This window comes from Papaver somniferum, chromosome 5, assembly GCF_003573695.1.
Source record: "Papaver somniferum cultivar HN1 chromosome 5, ASM357369v1, whole genome shotgun sequence".
Taxonomy (NCBI): Eukaryota; Viridiplantae; Streptophyta; class Magnoliopsida; order Ranunculales; family Papaveraceae; genus Papaver; species Papaver somniferum.
The window spans coordinates 90,148,264-90,167,551 of NC_039362.1; the positions used below are offsets into that span (position 1 = coordinate 90,148,264).

The following is a 19,288-nucleotide window of genomic DNA, read 5'->3' on the forward strand; positions in this document are numbered from 1 at the left end:
CACTACCCACCAGATTAAACCATAAAGAAAACCCTAAAAGAAACATCTCCTATCCTTTGGAAAACGTTGGAAGAATAGAATATGTGCAGAAGAAAATAGGGAAGACGTTTCGAGCAGTCTACTCCAACAGAATCAGGAAAACCTCAAGACAGGAGCACAGACAGGTTCGTGGTGTTTCATTATGGCATTACATTTTCATCACAAGAATAACATGCGATCACATGAAGGCGGATCATTGCCTGAGAAGGTTTTGATATAAACATATTGGAAGACTTATCTCAAAACAATATGAAACCCTTGTTCAAACAAGCAAGCAAAAAGAAGAAGACCTTGAACTCAGCCGCCACTGAGTACAAGGAGGAAGTGTTCACAAATTACGAGAAAGTACTTGTCCAAAAAAAAAGATAAGAAAAGGAACTGGGAGATTTGTTCATCAAGGAAATCAATCGTGTCTTCACCGGATTCTACTTCAACACCGTCATCATAAGCCACCACTGCTTCTTCCTTTAGGCCTGCCTCGACTTCCCTTTTGGATGTTTCTGGGACGTTAACAACGTTCTCCGCTTCAACATCCTCAGTAGGAACAACTTCCATATCTTTCTCAAGGGCCAATGTAGCCGTGGAGATTGTGCTGACAACCTTTGGGCGCTCGGGTTCATCCGTATCGGAATCGAGGATTATCACGCCATCGTGGATTGTATAATAACACTTATCTTCACTCGGAGTGCGTTCATGTTCAACTCTTCGCCTTTTCATCCGTGCCGCAAACCTCTCAGCTCTCGCGCTTACTGGTGATTGCGACGCTTCATCATATCTCCATTTTTCCTCCCTGTCGATTGAAGCCAAAAGATTTTGAGTGTGCTTTTGAGCGATGCGCAGATGCAGAATCAACATACCCTGTATAGAATAACCAGCCTCGCGAAGTGGAAGATCGATTTTAGCCATCACCTCCTCAAACGCATCAGCCTAAGGTTTGTTGACTTCGAAGCTTCTTTCCGGAGAAGTACCAGAATAGTCATCACCAGCAGCCTCCATGAGATTCTGCAGGAAGAGATTATGATTATATCAACAGAAAAATCATGATTAATCAGAAGATCAAGTCGTATAATAAGCTTGGGGAAATACCTGGAACAGAGAAGGAAGCAATTCTACGATGGGAGGAGTCTCAGAGCCTTCTTTATATTTCACAAGTTAACGGGATCTCGGGAAGAAAAGGAGTCTCTACTTTCCGTGTATAGAGGCTACAGATGCGGGATAGCAATCAACGGATGCTTATCAAACCTGAATATTTGAAGGCAGCTACCGTGCGATAAGAAGAAATGCATCCAGTCCAAGAAACGGACCAGATTACATCCGGGTAACATGAACTGAAACCTTTCATGTGAATTTATTTTACTGTCACCATCTAATGCCTACCCCGCAATAATGCAACCATTACTTGCTAGGCATGGGACTTAATGTTGATGGTGGATTTTAGTTCAGGGATAAAATTGTAAAACCAGTATTTAATGTGCTGACATCCTGCAAAGGGTAAAGCCGTTTGATAAGTGATGAGTACCTCTTCACTTTATTTATTCGAAGCAGTTCAATAAACATACAAAATTCACCCAGAATGGTGCATGTAGCAACAATCCCAAATATTATGTGAATTTTAGCATTATTAATTAATGCATGATTTGCCTAGTATTTCCTGTGTTGTTCCTCGCCGAACTCTCATTGTTAGCATGACATGACGACTGAGTGTTCACTCTCAGCAGAGTAACATGAATCTCCAAGTGCCAATTTTGAGACATGTACGAAATACCCGTACAAGCTACATCACTCTCTGACAAAAGAGAATTTCGAATCGATGTGCTCTCAGTTCGATCGAACGTAATTAATTTCCTTAAGGAAAATCTGGACTGTCAATATCAGTCTCAGAAACGATCGCAGACACACAAGTTGGCCGCGCAATTTAACAATCCTAGCCAAAACTTGGCAAGAATGGGCGATTGATGTGATGACCACTGGCGGGCCCACTTGCGCCCTAGCCGGTCGAACATCACACGAACACCTCCCAGCAACGTCAAACGCCAACCCTAAGTAGGGTGGCCGTACTGCTTTGTAGAGGTTCGATCGAACATAGACTGTCCAGGACAGTCTTAAAACCATCCAACTGTCCAACTTCGCCAGCCTGGTTGGACGGATTAGATTATCCCGCGAATGATCAGGTTAACACTAACGCACACGTTGGCGAGCCCACTTTATCCCTACCCGATCGGATTTCTCACGACAATGCCATGGAGCAATGAATGTTTGATCGAAACATGGCTGGCGTGATGCTTTAAAAGGGTCGCGGAAATTCCACTAGTGTCTTAAAATGATCACAACCATCCAACTTAGCCAGCATATTTGGATGGCTTGGATTGCGCTTAGGACCATCAGGGAGGTGCACATATGTTCACCGTCAGCCCAACATGGGCCCCACACGGTCGGTCTCCCCAAAGGAGAAGCTTAGCTTGCCAAACCGTTTGACCAAAGTCATGCGTGCATGACTATTAAAAACCCTAATTAGGGTTTGCGGCAATGCATATCTGTTGTAGTTCGATCTCGTCCATCCATCTTCGCCATCCTAAACGGAGGGTGTAGATATAGACTCAAGAGGTCCCAAGGATGTAGACATGATCACCTTGGGCCCACCTGTGTGTGTGACCGGACGGCCTAGGCAGACCAGGACTCGACAACCTCGAAACGCACACCCAAATGTGGCATGTCACGCGAATTCCAAATCTTTTGCGGCAATGGATTTCTGTCGCAAATCGATCACGACCACTCATCTTTGCCAGTCAAATTGAGTGGCCTAGATCCAGCCTTCATGATACAAAGTGGTATAGACATGCACACCGGCAGGACATCTACACGCATGCCCGGTCGGTCCCACCAGAAATAATTTCCATGCTTTAATTCGGTCAAGCCAAAGAGTGGTACTTGCGCACCTCTTAAAACCCTAAAATTCCATCAACGGTCGCAAATCTATGTCGTAAACCATCTCGTCCGTCCAACTTTGACAGCTTGGTCGGACATCCTAGGTTAAAAGCTAGACGACCAATGAAGCATCTCGATGATCACCGTCCTCCACTCTTCCACAGGGAGTGATCGATCAGGGAATGGATTGCTCATGCAGCCTCCACACGATCACTCGAAGATGGTTGGACGTGATATTATTTTGAGAAGCATAATTCGCGACTTATTTGGTTAAGTTTTAAAACATCGATGCTTTATACATATTGATTGTTCTCGATGCATTACATGCATCGAGCATACACGATATTTCATGAATGTTGATTTCTTAAATAACTTAGTTATTTAACTTAGCACCGTATGCTACTTCCTGCAGTGGGTCCCACGATCCACTCATTCGAGACATAAAGCATGTCACAAACTGGGGGATACTTACTGGGATATTGGTCTAGTGGTTTACAGCGTGCAACGCGCCATTACTAGAACGTGTCAGGAAAAGGTGGACGGTTAACAATGATGAGGGAAGTGGGAAAAGGTGTGATCGTGTGACAATCACCATTTCTACACGACCCACTACTCCATCACTTCACCTCCTCCACTTCCTACGAGATGAGGGTTGCGCTCAATGACTTGTATAAATAAGTCCTTCACCTATTTTTAAAACAACACACAGACGGAAAAGCCAAGCGTTGTCATAGTATTCAGAAAACACCCAGAACTGATAGCTTACATTGTGCAAGCCAGTTCATCATTCTGATGCAAGTCATAAACATCCAACACCTTCACAATCTCAACACCTTCTTCGCTTCCCTCCCTAAGATCAACCCCATCTCCTTCACTTTGTGACCGTAACAAGTCTGGAACGGCAATTTCTTGGTTTAGGCCAGAATTGTATAGATTGATCTCTCGAATCAAAAGCACTCCCGTGCAGTGCATTTGTTTAGGGTTTAGATTCGTTTCTCATCCACACACCCAAATTTACCAAAAACAGTAGAAATAGTTTTCACCCATAAACAGCTACCATACGATTAAGATTATTGTGAGGTGATTGATATTATTAGGCTGTTCTTCGGGATATAAGTCTAGTGTATCAATCGGTTCTTGTTCACCTTTATTTATCAAAAGATGGAACAAAAACTCGTAGGTATTTCTATGGGAGACAGATTTATCTATTAAATAAACTTTTCTGTGTGAGACATATTTGTTTATAAAGTCTTCGACTTTGGATCGTAACAACTCTTAGTTGTGGGTGAGATCAGCTGAGGGAATCAAGTGCGCAGAATCTGGCATGGTTCAAGAGGTGTAAGGAACGGGACTGTACCTTAATCAGTGTGAGATTGGTTAGGGCTCAACTACATTCCAGCCCGAAGTTAACTTGTAGTAGGCTAGAGTCTGTAGCAGCTTAATACATTGTGGTGTTCAAATCTAGACTAGGTTCCGGGGTTTTTCTGCATTTCTGTTTTCCTCGTTAACAAAATTTCTAGTATCTATGTTATTTCTTTTCCGCATTAGATTTTTATATAATTGAAATATCACAGTTTGTGTGTAGTTCAATCAATTGGTGAATCCAACCTTTTGTTGATTGACACTTGGATATTGGTCTTTGGTAGCATCCAAGTTATTTCTCATATTAATCCGGCTAACAGATTTCTATTTGTTCGATTGCAGATTGATTTGAGAAATTGAGATATAAATCTTGGATGTATTTTTCTTGATTGAGTCTGACAGTCTAGTTGATTCTCTTGGAAATATATTGGAGTTAGTCCATACAGATTGCCTAAACGAAATATTGGGTGTGGCTGTTAGACCCCCACTTTTTCAGAAATCTCTAAAGGTCGTGAACGAGAGAAGGTACTTCAAGCAAAACTAGATAAGTTGGAGAATATTGAGATGAACTTGTTATCTGATTCAGAACAAGAATCTCTCAAAGTTGAATTTTGAATCGTCCAAGAATTATCTAGTTGTTGAAATTTTATTGGTGTACTTGGTACCATAGTTAGCAATTCGTGATATGGAAAACGTACAGAACATCATACATACGACTATTATTCGGATTCTTAAAATCAAGTTCGTTCAATAATCCGGTCAACAGTTCGTGATACAGTGGTAATTGAGAATGCATATGTACTTGTATAATGCGTTTTTGGGATATAAATTCGGTGCACAAAATTCAGCGTATATCAAATTATATATAAAAACTTTTTATTGTTGGGTCACTTGATAAAATGATTAAAATGAATATATAAGTAGTATATGAAGTTACAACAACAACGAGCTTATAGCCAAATTGTTAGATTTTATCCAAGTGCGCTAGAGGTCTAGAGCTCGACCCACTTCTGCAATAAATTTTTAGATGACTTTAAAAAAAGAAAAAAAATACGTGAATCAGAACTGACTCGTATGATAAATCGTCTGGTCTCATCAGTGGTCTAACCAGCTGACTGTATTAAGTCGTCTTATGAAATAAGAACCCGAGTAAATGTAACTACGGGATAAGGTAAGCACATAAATTTGAATATCTAAAAGATATCTGAATATTTAGGTTTCGGATCTCTCCTTGAGGATCAAGGAAAATACTTGAACATTAAGTAATAAGAGTTTATGACATGCTCAAATTACTATGTTGACATTGCATAAATATTCCAAGTTGAATACATGTACGTCTCGGTGTTTTCCAAACCCTAAGATCACCAAACATATCGAACATTTAAAAATAGATAAAACTCTAAACATGGTTGGTCAGGGATCGGTCCTTACCACGGATCGAGCCTACATTGGGATCGCTCATGTGTTCTCTTTTGACTACAAACATAAATTGAGCAGGACCCTATGAATAACAAAGAATAACCAGTCAAAGAATCACCAATCTAGAGCTGGAAATTTTTTGGATAGGATCGGGCTGAGTCACGCTCGCAAATCGGGCGACGAACTCAGTGAAATTTTCGTTTTCTGTTTCCAAATTTTGATCTCTTTCTTCATTAATTCAGGTGAATCACTGGTTTCGATATCAATAATTGGTGTTAATTTTACTTCGATTCCTGTCTGAATCTGGAAATCATCTGAAATTTATTTTGGTGGATTGTAATAAAGAGTATCTGGTTTTTCATCATCTATGGGATCGATTTTGAAGAATCCTAAATTTAGTTTTTTCTCTGAACAAAGAGAGAAGAGAGTTGAAAGTGAATTTTATGGTGTAGTTCCATCCTTATACATACCAGATGAAGATATTGATGAGAGTCTCAGTGAATGGAATTTTAGTTTAATTGGGAGACTCGATTTTATCAAGCTGAAATTTGCTGTTGCAGAAGAATCCTTGAGGAAACAATGGAAAACATAAGGTAATTATCAACTAATTCCTCTTGGGAAAGTTTTTTTCATCATTAAATTAGCAAATGAGATACATATGAAAAATATTTGGAATGGATTTTGGAAGGTAGATACTCAAATTCCAAAATTGAGACTTTGGGAACCAAATTTTAATCCTGCTGCTCAGTAAACTACTACTACTTTTGTGTGGGCAAATTTTCCAGGTTTGTCAATTGAGTGTTGGAAAGAAAAAATTCTTATGTCTCCGAGTGATGCCGTTGGAAGAGCTATAAAAGTTGATGACACAAGTCTTAAAAGGGAAGTAGGATATTATGCTAGTGTTTTAGTTGAAGTGGATTTAACAAATAATATTCCTAATCAAGTTTTAGTTAAAACCAAATATGGCAGTTTTGAACAAGAGGTACAAATACCAAAAATTCGTAGCTTCTGCAATCATTATAAAGAGGTGGGACACGTAGTCACTGAATGTAGAGTGCATAAAAAGATTAATTTGCAAAATGATGCAAATGGTCAAGTTCATAATGTAGTGCAAAGGAAGGTACGGAAACTTAATAAGAGGAACCCTCAAAAACATATTGGTTTTGATATATGTTTCACTCCAACAACACAAAAGAACAAGGGATTTGAGAATGAACTTTTAAGTGAATATAAGATAGTAGATACTATTATTCCTTCCTTGGAGAAAGTTAATGAAAATGGTACAGGATCTGGAAGTGGAAGTTCAGGTAAATTTTATATTCTATAAAATTTAATACAAGATGATTTTCCTCCAATAGAGAGATTTTCAAATGATAATGAAGTTGTTCAAGATTCTGTTCACCAAAATTTGGAAGAAGGAGAAATAGATTTCACTGGTAATGTTGGTTCTTTTGTGGAATTCTGGAGAATATTATTCAGATTTCTTCTGCAGTGCATTCAAAGAATAATAATATAGAAGATCTGGGTACTTTTGCTTCTGCAAGTAAATTTCAAACTTTGGTGGATGTTGTGGAAAAATGTTCAGAGCTTCCTGTCAAGGAGAAGATGGTCAAGAAACCACAAGCTAGTAAAGTGAATAATTCAAAGGAGGCTGAAATTTCAAAAACTAAACCAGGTATATCTCTTATCACTACTAGAAAGCAAGCTCCTAAAATTTTAGCAAAAAATAAAGGAGGGAGAAGTCCTACATCTTCTCAATCCAATCCTTCTCAATGGGAGTCCTATATTGGAATCTCATAGGCTTGAAAAGAATAAGAGGCAGAGACAAATTATATAGTTTAGTGAATCAATTTAATCCTTCTTTGCTTTGGGTTGTTGAACCTAAAATAAGAGTTAATGGTAGTAATATTAAGAATTTGAAGTTACCTGTAATGAGTCAAATGTTGATTCACAATTCTACTACTACTTGCAAAGGTAATATTTGGTTATTTTGGCAGTCTTCTTTGCTTCATCCTTCTGTAATCTCAACAACAAGTGAAAGTGGGGGAAGCATTAATTACTGGAATTCATGCAGCTTGTCTTGCAACTGATAAAAAGGAATTATGGGAGGAATTAAAAATAATTAGTTCATTGAATTGTCCTTGCCTAGTAATTGGAGATTTTAATGTGGTCTTAAGTTGTGATGAAAAATTTGGAGGTAGAAGTCCTATAAAACAAGCAATGACAGATTTTAGAAATTGTTTGGAATCTTGTGAACTTATTCAAGAAAATAGATTTGGCATTGATTTTTCATGGTGTAATAATGGAGTTGGGAAGAAAAGAATTCTATGTGATTTAGATAAAGCCATTTTTAATCTAAAATGGTTAGATATGTATGAAGGTTGGAGCTATAAGGTGGGAGTAAGAGGAGTATCTTATCATGGACCTCTTATGGGTAGTACAAATGACATTCCAAAACCATCTAATGTACCTTTTAGATATCAAATTGTGTATACTACTCATCCTGAATTCTTACAATTAATTAAGGAATCTTGGGAAGCATAATGTGAAGGCAATCTAGCTTTTGTGTTTATGTCCAAGTTGAAAAAATTTAAGAATTGTGTCAAGCTATGGAATTGGGAAGTTTTTGGTGATTTAAGAGTAAAGATCAAACAAACTGAAGTGGAAGTAATGGTTGCTTCTTTATTATCAGATGCTCAGCCTGACAATATCATTTTGCTAAATAATCTTATCACAACTGGAGGGAAGCATGAAATGGCTGCTCAACAGTATAATGAATTGATAAGAGCTAAATCTAGAGTACAATGGGTACAATATGGAGGAGCTAATACTGCCTTCTTCCATGCTACAATGAAGATTAGAAAAGCTACTAATAGTATAACAGAGCTGGAGGATAGTGATAGACACATTTTTGTGTCTAAGTTGTCCTCAATTTTCTCTATGTTGGTACTCGATTTTGTACTTATTGTGGTGTTTTGTGTGTTTGTAGGTATTTTTGAGAAATAAACATTTTTGGAAAAATCGGTTCGAAAAGTTGCTCGGGGCACCCCCGGAGGATATTTGTTAAAGGCACCCTCACTTTGGATAAGGGCACCACTAGGCATCCCAGCTGTTAAAGGCACCCATATTTTGGATCAGGGAACTTCATCCTCGACATTTTGAATTTCAAATATGGTGGGAAACTGTTGCAGTTGAAGAACAGATTAGGGCTTGATTTTTTGGCGTGCTAGAAGTATACTCAATGGCTGAAACTTCATGGTTCGACTTGATTGATCTTCACAGGCATGGTACGATCAATGTTTTGGGTTAGAATTGGCTGGAAACTCAGATTACGTAATTCAGGGAGTTACGTATTTTATAAACCCGTCAATGGTTGTTTTGGTTTTGGACGACTTCTAGGGAGATTACAACGCTACAATTGGTTGGATTGGTCCTGTTTCAGATTAACAGGTCTGCTAAGTCCATCAGAACCGATGAATTTGGGCTACATCATCGGAGAGAAAAAAACAAAGAGTACATGTACAAGGTGAGACAATCACGAGATTTTATGAGCTGTAGTGAGTCTTAAACATGTACGACAGAGTTAAGCAACCATTTGGATCATGTATAAGATAAATATGGAGATTTTACAACTGCAGAGCGTGTGAAAATCAAAATCAGAGAAAGAAAATCCGAACCCTGCATGGAGAATAATGAAGAATATTTTGCAATCAAGACGAGATATTTTGTTGTTAATATGTATAAATAGGCTGCTGGGATGTTTTAGAAGGGGGATGGAGAGTTAAGGGAAGAAAATAGAGGAGTTTTGATCGAGTTGCAGAGTTGTTTCTGCTGCTGCAGAAACCCTAGAAGACGAAGAACACTGACACACGAAAGCAGTCGTTTATACTATAGTGAATGCGACAGTCGCTCGACAGTCTTATATGCTACAGTGACAGCGACACTTTCTTCATATCGTTCTCCGTAACAATTAGGTTTGTAACAGAAATAATTGTTACAAATCCGATTTTAATTGTTTTTCCTCATTTTCACCATTGTAAACACTTTTTGAGCAATGAAAAAAATCCTTTGAGTGTGTTTCCAACATGATGAGCTAAACCCTATCACTGGGACAACGGAGGAAGCAACTTTTCATGATTGTGGTAAATGAATTAATTCTTTTATTAACTTTTTGCATAGATTTAATTGCTTTATGATTTCTATTAATTACTTGTTATTTTGTTAGATGCCGCATGCTTAGTTTTAATTACTTTAGATGCATCATGCTTTTAACTTACAAATATATTTTACGAAATCTATTTTTGGCAAAGAACTAGAGTCACAACTCCTTTTGTTTGAGCTATATTGTCTAGAGTTAATGACTGAACCACAACAATATGAAAAGTAATGAAATCCCGCGTCTCAGTGTCTCTTCATCTTGTGACATAATTTGTATATTTTTAGTATTTTTCCTTTATTAATACTAAAAACAATTTCAACAAGTCTGAGTGAAAGAATCATCTTACTACAACTCAATTGAAAATCCTATCGTTTTTGGCGCCGCCGACGCGAATTTGTTTATAAATTTGTTTTTAGTTTTTTTTATTTGTTACTTTTTACGCCTTTTGGTATTTCTTGTTTGCTTTCAGATTTGGAACTGAGCTCAAGAAAAGGGGAGAAAGTGCTGAAAACAAAAGCGAAGCCAAAGAAAAAAAAAGGAGGAATCCAAAAGGAATGAAGAAGAAATTTTTTGTATATAGATATTCTATTTTTTTTTTAGAAATTGTAATTAAGGTTTTTATTTTTGGACATTTTTTTATTTTCGAACATTGAACTTTGGGACTTTATTTCTTTTAAACCCTACGGAAGGGTAGTTTTAAATATAAACTGTGTGCAGAGAAGGACGACGATTACAATATCGTCTCGGCCCCTCGGGTTCGTGCACGACATTGGAGTTGTGTCCCGAGTCGACTTCAACGGTTCATCCCCCGTCTGGAACGGGAGGTAAGAATTCTAAACACCCGCGAATCCCCTGTCAGCGGGTTTACTGGATGATTTTGTATGCCTATATGTTGAGGACCTGAAATCGGATTTAATTTTCTAGTAAAGGGCAAGGACTGGCCAAATCAAGATAAGGACTCGGATTTCATCACCGTTTCCTTCTTGCCCGCCTTAGGAACACGTAACCTACGCAAACCTAAGCCTAAAATTTTGACTAGAACGAGACCGATAGGGTAACGAGCTTAATCGAAAACTCATTCGAAAAATATTGGTTACTCTTTTAAGCATACTTCAAAGTTCATGATGGTTTCTGTGAGTTGAATGCGTGACTTCTCCGCCTTGTAATGCAGTGAGGCCTTGGGTATCAAAGCTCCACGTAGCTTCCCTCGCCTCTATTCAACTTACTTTGACTCGGATTGATTCCAGAGGGGTTTGATTAAATTGTAACGAATTCCCTTTCGAAGGATTAGAAGCTGGTCTAGAAACAATCTAAGTGGATCCATCATGCTTTTTTTTTGCTAGATAAATTAGGCTTGTTGTGGTCGAGTCAGCCTTCTTTGTGTTTGTGTAGAATTCCCTTGCTATTAGGATGTCAAACTGGTATTCTAATAGCCATCACAATGAATATGATTATCCAACTGAACAATATGGACATTACTCTTACCATAGTGTGAATAGTGGTTGGGAACGCCAACCTTTGGAAGGATATGGGTCATACCCTGGTGAGCCCAATTACTATCCACACGTGCATCAGTCTTACGAGCAAGAAGATTATAGTACTAGTTCTTCGTCTCTAGAGGATACAATCAAACTATTGAAAAGTAGTCGTTTTTATGATCCCTCTGTTCCTATTCCTCCTTTAGAAGAGTCCCTCAGGAAGTTAGCTTAGTCGACGCGTAAGTTAGCTGAGATGAATAATATAATTATAGGCGAAAGAACTACAATAATGAGTGAACCTTCTTTAGAAGACCACCTCAAGCGGCTGAGACGAACGAAAGAATTGCTCGAAATTACTTGAATTGCCAATATACTGTATCCAATAATACCCTTGAGAATGAAGATAGTTATTTACATAATCAAGATAACGAGGTTAGAATTGGTAGCACTACTTGTTTTGATGAGGTTCAATCTTTTTCATGTTATTATGATGAGGATAATGTTGATGGAGAATCATACTTATGTAGAAATAGTGATCAGGAAATGGTTACTCCAATTGAGCTTTACAATGATAATATTATTTCTAGTTCAAATCCAAATAATTTTAATAATTATTCACCTATTCAAAAGGACGAGGATTTGACTAGAGATACCCTCGTTTTAGACGATGTAGTATTTCCTGTTTACAAAGACGATAATGATTTAGAGGAACGAGTTTATTCTGAGAATAATGTTTTAGAGTCTAGCGATTTAGAAACAATAATCTTAGACGAAGAAGATGAACTCGTAGAGCTGTTAAATATGAGTGAGGATGCATCACCTGAGTATAACCTAAAAGAAGCAATTGGCCATTTTCAGGATTCCGATGATCTAGAAATTGTAGTTAGTCTATCTAGAGACACCCAAAACTCTAAGTTTGGGGGTGATTATCATTCTACCTGTGCTTTACCTTTAACTCTTATAAAGTCCCCTCGTGTAAGACTTGACATTTTTGCCTCAACCATCTTACAAGATTATCTCCATACACGTTTTCCCGAACCTAGTAATGTCCAAAAAGAAGCTCAGTTGTTAGAAACCCATCCTCTGGTTGATGTGGTTAACCCAGGCTATGATACCAAGATTGACTTTGTTTTCCCACCAAAAACTTTTCTTCTAATTGTGGGAACATATGATTTTCAGATGTGTCGGTTATTAAGTTTTGAGACTAAACCTAATTACTTTAGGATATTAGAGTCGACACATTTTCTTAAGAATGACCATTATTATGGTCAACTTTGTGAGTCAAATCTAATTGACTTAGAGGATCCCCAATTATTCAGGTTGTTGTTATGTGCTTCTAAGTTCTTAGTTGAGTTTTTCCAGACTCTAATACCTGAACCGGATCTTAGCTTTGAGGAAATCCAACCGATGAAAACCTGTTATCTAGACCCAGTTATAGAAACTGAACCTGAGCCACAACTAGATGTAGTTGTCTTAAACAAGGGTATGTTCGGTATCTTTTTGGTCTGTTGCAGTTTCCTCTTCTTGTGGGTAATACTTTTTGATCCAGATGACCCACAGTTATTCCGGCTACTTCTATATGATTCTATGAGGTGACTAATTCTTCCAATGTCTGGCTGAAGACTTTAAACTTAGCACTTCTTGGGAGGTAACCCAATATTCTTGCGACACGGTAATATGTTTCCTTATCTCTTTTGCTTCAAGTGGTAACAGTTTCTCCTTGTTCATGCTTTTAATTTTATCTTTAGAACATTGAGGACAATGTTAGATTTAAGTTTGGGGGTATTTTAGCCGCATTTTTGAAACTTCTAGCGTCACATGGTATCCGGTTAGCTAACTTTACATACTGTTTCTCACCGAAAAGATAGACATTGGAATGCTAGAGATAACAATCTATTGAGACATTAGAGAAAAAGACATTGAGATCCTTGAAATTCAGGAGAGAACTTGTTCCTTTTAGAGGGTAACCGTGATGGACCTAGCCATCCATGATGGAAAGGCAAGTAGGTCAGGAAATGCCAGAAAGACAAAGCAACCTCACAATGTATTCTTAGTTACTGGATTATGACTCTCTCAGTAGAAACTTATCATCATCAACAAGTGGAGCGACATCAAAATCTATGAAGAAAGTTGAAGACGTTTAAGGTTTAGAAGCAACAATAGAAAAGAATAGTTTAAAAATCAAAGTTGAAGACTTAGTTACAAGAAGTTATAAGAGCAAATGATATAAGTTGTTGAAGTTCATGATACCAAGTTGCGAAGATCCAAGTTCTAAAGTCCTTCTCTCATGGCCATTAAAATTTTTGTCTTGTTATTTTTGTGTTGAAAAAAAAAATGAAAGGAAAAAAAAATGAAAAAAAAAGAAAAAAGAAAAAAAAAATGAAAAAATCATCGTTACGTGTTGTTCAATAAGGCCATAGGGAAAGCAGAAATCTATAAGGAAGTTTCAAGCATGAAATTAAGGAGAAAAGTTAAATTGTCAAGGTTTTACGAGGTTCGAGAGTTTATCATCAACAGTTGAAGCCGAAGAAGACGTTGTTTCTGCTGGGCACTATGAGAGAGTCGAAGAAAGATGCATTTTGGTTGCTTTGTTAGTCCGCTTTCCATCTGGCACAAGATCTTTCTAGCACTGGTTCAAATCATCACACGTAATTAGTCCAGCTGTGTAGCATATGTCCCTCTCATCTTTATCTCTCTCCTAATCTTATCCAGTTGTAAATCAGCGGACCCATCTTACAATGTTTATCTAGCTGTGTAGCGGATATCTCTTTATCTAGCAGTGTTGCGGATGTGTCTCCCCTTTTCTTTAGTCAGCTTTAGAGCTGGCACCTTTAATTTCTCTGGCATTCTAGTTACTTGGCGATAGGTTGATAATACGTATGTCCTCATAGCTCTTTGGATACTTGTGACCAATTAGAAGTCTTGGTTTTGTGGGTACACCTCTGGTAAACCCTCCCGAGATTAACTCGGTTTTATTTTTTATTAGTTTTTCTCGAGGACTAACAAATAATAAGTTGGGGGTATTTGATAGACACATTTTTGTGTCTAAGTTGTCCTCAATTTTCTCTATGTTGGTACTCGATTTTGTACTTATTGTGGTGTTTTGTGTGTTTGTAGGTATTTTTGAGAAATAAACGTTTTTGGAAAAATCGGCTTGAAAAGTTGCTCGGGGCACCCCGGAGGATATTTGTTAAAGGCACCATCACTTTGGATAAGGGCACCACTAGGCACCCCAGCTGTTAAAGGCACCCATATTTTGGATCAGGGCACTTTATCCTCAACATTTTGAATTTCAAATATGGCGGGAAACTGTTGCAGTTGAAGAACAGATTAGGGCTTGATTTTTGGGCGTGCTAGAAGTAGACTCAATGGTTGAAACTTCATGGTTCGACTTGATTGATCTTAACATGCATGGTATGATCAATGTCTTGGGTTAGAATTGGCTGGAAAGTCAGATTACGTAATTCAGGGAGTTACGTATTTTATAAACCCGTTAATGGTTGTTTTGGTTTTGGACGACTTCTAGGGAGATTACAACGCTACAATTGGTTGGATTGGGCCTGTTTCAGATTAACAAGTCTGCTAAGTCCATCAGAACCGATGAATTTGGGCTACATCATCGGAGAGAAGAAAACAGAGAGTACGTGTACAAAGTGAGACAATCACGGGATTTTATGAGTTGTAGTGAGTTTTAAACATGTACGATAGAGTTAAGCAACCATTTGGAGCATGTATAAAATAAATATGGAGATTTTACAGCTGCAAAGCGTGTGAAAATCAAAATCAGAGAAAGAAAATCCGTACCCTGCATGGAGAATAATGAAGAATATTTTGCAATCAAGACGAGATATTTTGTTGTTAATATGTATAAATAGGCTGCTGGGATGTTGTAGAAGGGGGGTGGAAAGTTAAGGGAAGAAAATAGAGGAGTTTTGATCGAGTTGCAGAGTTGTTTCTGCTACTGCAGAAACCCTAAAAGACGAAGAACACTGACCCACGAAAGCAGTCGTTTATACTACAGTGAATGCGACAGTCGCTCGACAGTCTTATATGCTACAGTGACAGCGACACTTTCTTCATATCGTTCTCTGTAACAATTAGGTTTGTAACAGAAATAACTGTTACAAATCCGGTTTTAATTGTTTTTCCTCATTTTCACCATTGTAAACACTTTTTGAGCAATGAAAAAAATCTTTTGAGTGTGTTTCCAACATGATGAGCTAAACCCTATCACTGGGACAACGGAGGAAGCAACTTTTCATGATTGTGGTAAATGAATTAATTCTTTTATTGACTTTTTTCATAGATTTAATTGCTTTATGATTTCTATTAATTTACTTGTTATTTTGTTAGATGCCGCATGCTTAGTTTTAATTACTTTAGATGCGTCATGCTTTTAACTTACAAATAATATTTTACAAAATCTATTTTTGGCAAAGAACTAGAGTCACAACTCCTTTTGTTTGAGCTATATTGTCTAGAGTTAATGACTGAACCACAACAATATGAAAAGTAGTGAACCCACGTCTCAGTGTCTCTTCATCTTGTGACATAATTTGTATATTTTTAGTATTTTTCCTTTATTAATACTAAAAACAATTTCAACAAGTCTGAGTGAACGACAACTCTTTTACCACTACTACAACATCATTGAAAAGATCACATCAGATAGTAATGGCAATGTTATTACAAAGCAAAAACAAATAGCTGATATTTTGGTTTCTCACCTTCAAAAGAAATTTGAAGCACATGCAGTAAACATTGATGAGAAGATCTTTGAAGTGATTCCCTAGGTGATTATTGAGGAGGATAACATTATTTTGGATGCTACTCCTTCAGCAAAGGAGATTAAAGTTGCAGTTTTTAGTATGAATGCTAATAGCTCTCCTGGGCCTGATGGCTTTCCTGGTAGCTTTTATAAGTATGCCTGGAATATCATTTGTCAAGATTTAGTGAAAGAAATTCAATTTTGCTGGGACTGCAAATTCATACCTAAAGGAATGAACTCAAACTTCCTATTTTTGTTGCCAAAGATGCAAGGTGCAAGAAGGGCTGATCTGTTTAGACCAATTGGTCTTGCTAATTTCTGTTTCAAGATAATCACTAGAATTATAACTACAAGAATGGAGGGTGTAATAGAAAAGGTGGTCTCCAAACAACAAGGAGCTTTCATTAAAGGAAGAGATATCCACGAAAAGATAGTTCTGGCCTCTGAATTAATAAATGAACTGGAGATTAAAAGAAGAGGAGGAAATGTGGGATTGAAGTTAGATATAACTCAGGCCTATGACTCTCTAAATTGGAATTTCCTTTTTGAGACAATGAGGCATTTTGGCTTCTCAGAAAACAATATTCATTGGCTACACAAAATCTTCATGTCTGCAAAAATCTCAGTTTTGATGAATGGAGGACCTTGTGGATTCTTTGAAGTAGGTAGGGTCTTAGACAAGGAGACCCCTTATCTCCAATACTTTTTGGTTTCTCAGAAAACAGTATTAATTGGCTACACAAAATCTTCATGTCTGCAAAAATCTCAGTTTTGGTGAATGGAGGACCTTGTGGATTCTTTGAAGTGGGTAGGGGTCTTAGACAAGGAGACCCCTTATCTCCAATACTTTTTGTAATAGCTGAGGAGGTGCTGAGTAGAAACATAACTAAAATGATTCAGGAAGGTACTATTAAATCAATGTGAATAGAAATGGTTTGTCAACCATCTGACTTACTCTTTGTAGATGACATTTTTGTTTTCTATAATGGGCACAAGAAGTCATTGGAACAATTAATGCAATTGTTAATGAAGTACCAGCAAGCATCAGGGCAAATGGTGAATAAAAGCAAGAGCAAATGTTTTGTTGTGGGTGTCACTGAAAGTAGGAGAAGGGAAATAACTGGTTTTTTACAAATGGAGTTATCTGATTTCCCAGATAAATACTTGGGAGTAATTTTGAAACCAGGAAGAGTAAAGAAATCTCAAGTTTGGAGTATTGCAGAAATATTACAAAAATTACTAGCTGGTTGGATGGGTAAAATCCTAGCTTTTCTGAAAGACTCACACTAGTGAAAATTGTATTGTGTAGTATCCCAATTTATAATATGTCTGTATATAGATGGCGCAGTGAAGTTCTAAAAGAGTGTGAAAGGATAATAAGGAATTTCTTATGGTCAGGTGACCCAGCAGTTAAAAAACTCATCACAGTTAAATGGGATGAAGTATGTGCTCCAATGGAAGAAGGAGGACTTGGGATAAGAAGGTTGGAAGTAGTCAATAAAGATCTCTTGATGAAACTACTATGGAGGATTGAAACAGAGGATGCATAATGGACTAGATTTTTAAAATAAAAAAATAAAAAAAAGAAAGGGGAATGAATTACTACATATAAAAAATCTTCAATTTGGCCTGGTTTGAAGTGGGTACTAAATGATTTTGCAGAAGAAACTAGATGGATTGTGGGTGATGGTCTAACAATATCTGTGTGGAAAGATAAATGGGTGAAGGCACAAGCATTATTTGATATACATCCACAAGATGATTTTATCTTACAACATAAGGATATGAAAGTGAATTAAAAATGGTGAATGACAAATACCAGTGGAGATGAATGCTTATTTCAATGCGAATGACTTACCATGTATTGGGGATGGAGCTGATAGAAAAATTTGGGAAACAAGCTTAACAGGGAAATTTTCAATTGCAAATGCAGTACAAGATATAAGAAAAAAGTTTCCTAAGTGTTCATGGGCTAAGAAAATTTGGAGATATTGCTTACATCCTAACTTGGCCTGGAACATGTGGAAAATTGTGAGAGGTTATGTAGCAACAGAAGACAGTGTCAGAAACAAGGGTTTCTCTATAGTTTCAAAATGTTATTTATGTGGCAGTGGACAGGATACACTGATACATATGCTATGGGAATGCTTCTTCGGTAAGAAGATTTGGCACTGGATGAGAGGTATTTTTCATTTCTTAAATCCCTCAAATTTTGATGAAGTTCTTAGCTGGGTGCAATCTAAAAGATCTGTAGTAAAAGAAATCCGGTATTTTGGTATATTGCTGCTTATACTTTAATGGTTGAAGTATGGTTGACTAGGAATAGAAAACTGTATGAAGATGAGACTCCAAATACAGAGAATATTAAGCACAAAATATTGTGGTTTACTAAAGTATGCAATAGTAGGATTAAGGGGATGATGCATAATTGTAGTTATGATTTGAATATTATCTTATATTTTGGGCTGAAGGGGATAAGAAGTAAAACTACAAGAGTTAAGGAGATTCATTTCAGTTTGCCAGAAAACAATCAAATACTTATTTGCGGTGATAGAGCAGCTAAGGGCAATCTTGGTGTGGCAGGCTTTTGATTTATTGGGAGAAACAGTGAAAGTGAATGTGTGGGTGCAATGGCTGGTGGTCTGGGAATTGCAACTAATTTTGTAGCAGAGATGATGGCTTTGGTAATGGCAGGTGAATGGGTTGTATATAAGTCATTCCTGAATGTATGCTTCAGTATGGATTCTCAGGATGTTTTTAAAGGCTTTCACAGGTAATAAAATTCCTTGGATGATTCTCAACAGATGGAAAAAAGTAATATCTCATCTGAAAAGGTTATCCTTCAGACATGCTTATAGAGAAGCAAATTTTTCAGCAGATAAGATTGCTAAGAAAGGAGCTACTTTGAGCAGGGGAGAAATTGTGAGATATGAGAATAAATAAAACTTTGTGGGAAGTATGGAAGATGAGAATGCCACTTATTTTAGATTCTACTGAAAAAGAAAATGTAAAGATTTTTTGTATTTCTTTTTGTTCCTTTGAGTGTTATAAAATTAGGCCTTGGAGTGTCTTGGCTAGTTAATTGTTCGGAAAATTTTTAGTAATAAAATTATATGATTTAGAAAAGAAAAAAAAAGA

General features: G+C 37.2%; 1 protein-coding gene across 1 annotated transcript; it reads left to right on the top strand.

Moving 5' to 3' along the window:
* The first annotated feature begins 6,565 nt into the window (after window positions 1-6,565).
* On the top strand, window positions 6,566-17,700 carry LOC113279290. Its single transcript, XM_026527991.1, has 11 exons — window positions 6,566-7,052; window positions 7,238-7,420; window positions 7,546-7,719; window positions 7,820-8,211; window positions 8,326-8,658; window positions 9,028-9,078; window positions 9,188-9,271; window positions 16,176-16,815; window positions 16,920-17,054; window positions 17,115-17,405; window positions 17,549-17,700. Exons 1-11 carry the CDS (start codon window positions 6,566-6,568, stop codon window positions 17,698-17,700), a joined length of 2,922 nt encoding a protein of 973 aa, XP_026383776.1.
* The last annotated feature ends 1,588 nt before the right edge of the window (window positions 17,701-19,288 follow it).